The sequence below is a fragment of the Notothenia coriiceps genome, unplaced genomic scaffold (assembly GCF_000735185.1).
Source record: "Notothenia coriiceps isolate Sejong01 unplaced genomic scaffold, NC01 NC01_scaffold00010968, whole genome shotgun sequence".
Taxonomy (NCBI): domain Eukaryota; kingdom Metazoa; phylum Chordata; class Actinopteri; order Perciformes; family Nototheniidae; genus Notothenia; species Notothenia coriiceps.
Genome location: NW_011343669.1, coordinates 9997 through 14768, shown reverse-complemented (window position 1 = coordinate 14768; position 4772 = coordinate 9997). Strand labels below are relative to the sequence as shown.

General features: G+C 40.0%; 1 protein-coding gene across 1 annotated transcript in view; it reads right to left on the bottom strand.

Moving 5' to 3' along the window:
• LOC104946371 (heterogeneous nuclear ribonucleoprotein K-like) overlaps positions 1–4426 on the bottom strand; it is a 15734-nt gene extending 11308 nt beyond the window's left edge. The window contains exons 1-3 of the mRNA XM_010772196.1: positions 4302–4426; positions 3632–3688; positions 2063–2137 (exon numbers count right to left, since the gene is read on the bottom strand). Of these exons, the coding sequence (XP_010770498.1) occupies positions 2063–2137; positions 3632–3688; positions 4302–4379 (210 nt within the window). The 5' untranslated portion in view covers positions 4380–4426. The remainder of the gene's footprint in view (positions 1–2062; positions 2138–3631; positions 3689–4301) is intronic.
• Positions 4427–4772: the final 346 nt, after the last annotated feature.

Genomic DNA, 4772 nt, shown 5'->3' with positions numbered 1-4772 from the left:
TAAGAGAGAGAGAGAGAGAGGAGGGTCTTCTATAACAATCCCACCACAAGGAAGTTGGGGAATCAAACAAAAGCTTTTGAAAACACGATTTCACCACCAGCACGTCTTCTTATATTGATCAGGGGTTGGGATAAGGGTGGGGGGGGGCAGAAGAAGAGAGTAAAAGAGCAGAGGGGTGTAGTTTGGGGTCGGGGGAGGGTATGGAGCTCTGATCGGATGTTTCCTGGGAGAAATTTGACATAAGGGATGCAGCACAATGATATAAAGAAGAAGACATTAATGATGAGTGACAGAAAAGTGGGCGGAGCCTCTCGCAGAAATCATTGACAGTGACGTTGACAACATTGGGGGAGAAAGGGGGGAGGAAGTGGGCAAAGTGGGCCACAGAGGACAGAGCGAGAGTTTCTACAAGTTTATGGTGAAATAAAAACATCACTGGAAGGGACATTTGTGACGCTAACCAACATGATGCCAACTCCCAGTAGGTAGTTTGTTGTAGGGCTGCACGATACAGGAAAGACACTTTTTCTTGCGATATAAAAAAAAATGCAGGACTGTCGCCCTAAAGGTTGTAGGCTAGATTATCAACTCATCGATCTGTGAAAGCAGTACTAAAAGCTTATTTTTACTTAAATCATAAGAAAATGTTGTGATGGTTATATTGGGTAATACCACAGTAGAATCATCGTGAATGCAGGATCTTTCTCATAAAGTATTTGCAAATATTTTGAATCTTGCATTCTATACATCCACGATTACAAGCTTGCAGACTTTTTTTCACTGCGTTCAATAGCTATGCTTGTTAGCGTGTAACTGCAAAACCAAAGAAAGGCTTCTAATGCTACTGTGTCCGTGTGCATTAGATAGTGAAATTAATATTCTACATAATGATATTTATTTCTGATCTATTAAGTCTGACAAGCACCATATTTTCAATAGGACATTTAAAAAAATATTATCACACGGCGAAGTTGAATACCGGATTGTTATTGGTCCATTTCAGAGGTTAATACTCAATAATAGACCGATGCTAAAGATAACAGACCGTTACTAAGGATAACAGAATGTTACTAAGGATAACAGACCGATGCTAAGGATAACAGACCGTTACTAAGGATAACAGACCGTTGCTAAGGATAATAGATTGTTACTAAGGATAACAGACCGTTACTAAGGATAACAGAATGTTACTAAGGATAACAGACCGATGCTAAGGATAACAGACCGTTACTAAGGATAACACACCGTTGCTAAGGATAACAGAATGTTACTAAGGATAACAGACCGTTGCTAAGGATAATAGACCGTTACTAAGGATGACAGAATGTTACTAAGGATAACAGACCATTACTAAGGATAACAGACCGTTACTAAGGATAACAGAATGTTACTAAGGATAACAGACCGTTGCTAAGGATAACAGAATGTTACTAAGGATAACAGACCGTTGCTAAGGATAACAGACCGTTGCTCAGGAGGATCAAGTGACTATTTACAGTCATATAAATCAGCAGGTCAATTTAACATCAGCTGTGGATATTAATGACCGCCTCGCTGCACATTATCCCTTACTTATTACACGACGAAGTGGAATACTCTATTCTGATTTTCTCGGAGGTTGTTAATACTCAATAACACACCGCTACTAAGCATAATAATGACTGTTGCTGCAGAGGATTGAGGGACAGAAGGAAAGAGGTTAAAAGACAGAGCACTGGACATCAGATTAATTCCTTACTTATTGATTCATCTTGAAATAGTTGCATAAATAAGTCACGGAAAAACTTGTAGCATGATGTGTTTGAGTACATTTTCTGATGCGATATATTGTGCAGCCCTAGTTGGTCGTCAGTGATTCTCTGCATGGTCAATAAACAAAGTCAAACTCGATGAAGATGCTTAATGATGGACAGAGAAGTCAAAAGGAAAAACAACACACGTCTCTTACAAAGTGAAGAAAGGGGGGTAGTTTAGGGGTAAGGAATGGGGAAGTAAACCGTCATGTGTATAAAATATGAAACAGAAGTTATCAAAAGACATGTTTTTTTTCTCTGTTCTAATCAGGCAGTGAGGCAATAACTGGTGGGACATACCGCTCTGGGCCACTGCTGTCTGGGACTGAAACACTGGCATTGAACTGCAGGTGGAGGTGGAGGAGGAGGAGGAGGTGGAGGTTGTGGTGGTGGTTGTGGTGGAGGAGGTTGGCATTGGGCGGGGGTTTTCAATCACATTTAGGGGCACGGTTTATGGGCGGGGCCAACGTCAGTGGGTGGGGCATGTCGATCCAGTACATGGACAACGGAGAGGAAGGTTGGCCGAAAATAAAAGCAAAACAAAAAAAGTACAGGAGAAGGGGGGGGGAAGAGGGGGAGAAGGAATACATTTTTAATTGAATACAAGCTTTACTTTGTGTCCCAATAGTGAAAAACTGTGGTGAGTGAAGAAGGAACAGGAAGTGTGACACGATTGGACACGATTTAAACAATAGTTTGGAGATTTAAAGCCCTGAGACTCAGGCTTTGAGGAACCTTCGAGGGGAACTGGATCACAAGAGGACTGGGAACAAATGAGCCTGCTAGTTTTTATCATTAGAGCGGACATAATACTCACTTTCAGGTGTATATCAGTATGTAGTGTCTCTACTTTAAAGAGTCCTCTCCTTCTGATGTTCAGGTGTATATCAGTATGTAGTGTCTCTACTTTAAAGAGTCCTCTCCTTCTGATGTTCAGGTGTATATCAGTATGTAGTGTCTCTACTTTAAAGAGTCCTCTCCTGCTGATGTTCAGGTGTATATCAGTATGTAGTGTCTCTACTTTAAAGAGTCCTCTCCTGCTGATGTTCAGGTGTATATCAGTATGTAGTGTCTCTACTTTAAAGAGTCCTCTCCTGCTGATGTTCAGGTGTATATCAGTATGTAGTGTCTCTACTTTAAAGAGTCCTCTCCTGCTGATGTTCAGTTGTATATCAGTATGCAGTGTCTCTACTTTAAAGAGTCCTCTCCTGCTGATGTTCAGGTGTATATCAGTATGCAGTGTCTCTACTTTAAAGAGTCCTCTCCTTCTGATGTTCAGGTGTATATCAGTATGCAGTGTCTCTACTTTAAAGAGTCCTCTCCTGCTGATGTTCAGGTGTATATCAGTATGTAGTGTCTCTACTTTAAAGAGTCCTCTCCTGCTGATGTTCAGGTATCAGTATGTTGTGTCTCTACTGTGACACGTCTTTATTTTTCTCATACTGCTGCACCTCTTTTCACCCTCTGTCTGAAACCAGAGCCCAGTCTGCTCTGATTGGTTAGTTGGCCGGCTCTATTGTGATTGGTCGACCGCTTAGAGATGTCCCGTCCCTTATCACGTACAATGTGTTGGAGCGCTAGCCAATAGAAGCACAAGTGTTCCTTAGTGATGTCACTTGTTCCAGAGCTTTTTGGATTTCAGGCTTTGGAGACTATTTACAACCTATAAAAACCTATAGGACACACTACACGGGAGGGAGAACCTCCAAAAAAAGCTTAATATGGCCTCTTTAAATAGAATTTAGGTCTGGATTATATTAATGTAGCCTTTTAAATTTGCTCCTCAGCTGCAAAATATTATAATATATATTTTTTCTGAATATCATCCGTTTACTCACGTCAGTGCGCAGGGCTTTTATGTTCTTGCCACCCTTTCCGATAACAGCACCAGCATTCTGTAGGTGAAAAGAAAGTGTTTTCAGATTGTGCAACACACACACACACACACACACACACACACACACACACACACACACACACACACACACACACACAGTTAGATCTTCAGGGTTAATGAAGAACACACAAGTACTTTATTTATTTTGGGGGAAATAGGTATTTTTCTAACAGATGCTACATTTGAGAATGAAATAAAATCAAACAATAAAAATATAGAATTAAGATAGTTGTACAAACATAAGAAGCTAAATAGGATTTTATAAGTAAATTAGTGCTAGATAGATAAGTAATAAATGACTCTTTGTAAGAATACCATATTTTCTCTCTGATTCTTCTCATATATCAAATCAAATCAAGTTTTATTGATATAGCACATTTTTTTTAAACGATTCTTGGTCGAGCCAAAGTGCTGGTATATATGAACATACAATACATTTTCCATTATATAAAATGTTTGTGTACGATGCCAACTACAGTTCTTAGAAAGAAAATCATTCACAAATTGGGGAAAAGGCAAAGAAAATGCAAAGCAGTGCCTCTCTACTTTGATCAATGGAGGTAAACAGTCCAACACATACATATCCAAGTGTGCATGTTAACGGTGTTTACTTTGCTCTGCAGAAGAACTCGCAGCTCCACCATCTCGTCTGCGTTGCGAGAACGTTTGAAGACGTGCTCTTCCTCCATGTCGTCCGCTGGCCGTTTACCTGCGAGGGAACACAGCTCAGGTGAGTCTGTATCGAGGGGTTCATCATTAACAAAGTAATACCTTCAACGATACTCTGTAGAGTTCGACCATTTCCAAATGTGGCACGGCAGGACGAAGAAATAGGGCCGCACGGTTTGGAGCCAATAGCTTATTCTGATTATTTTGACAGTTGTTGTATATAGACTATTCTGCACTATTTCTATTGTCATATCTACACTGTAGTTACGTACACATGACAATAAAAGCCTTGAAACTTGAATTGCAATATTATTTTGGATTTTAGAGCGAATTACTACATCTGAAACATTTGTCACATTACCACTAATAAGTATATTTTCTTAAAGAGAATCTGTCCAATACAAGGATGTGTT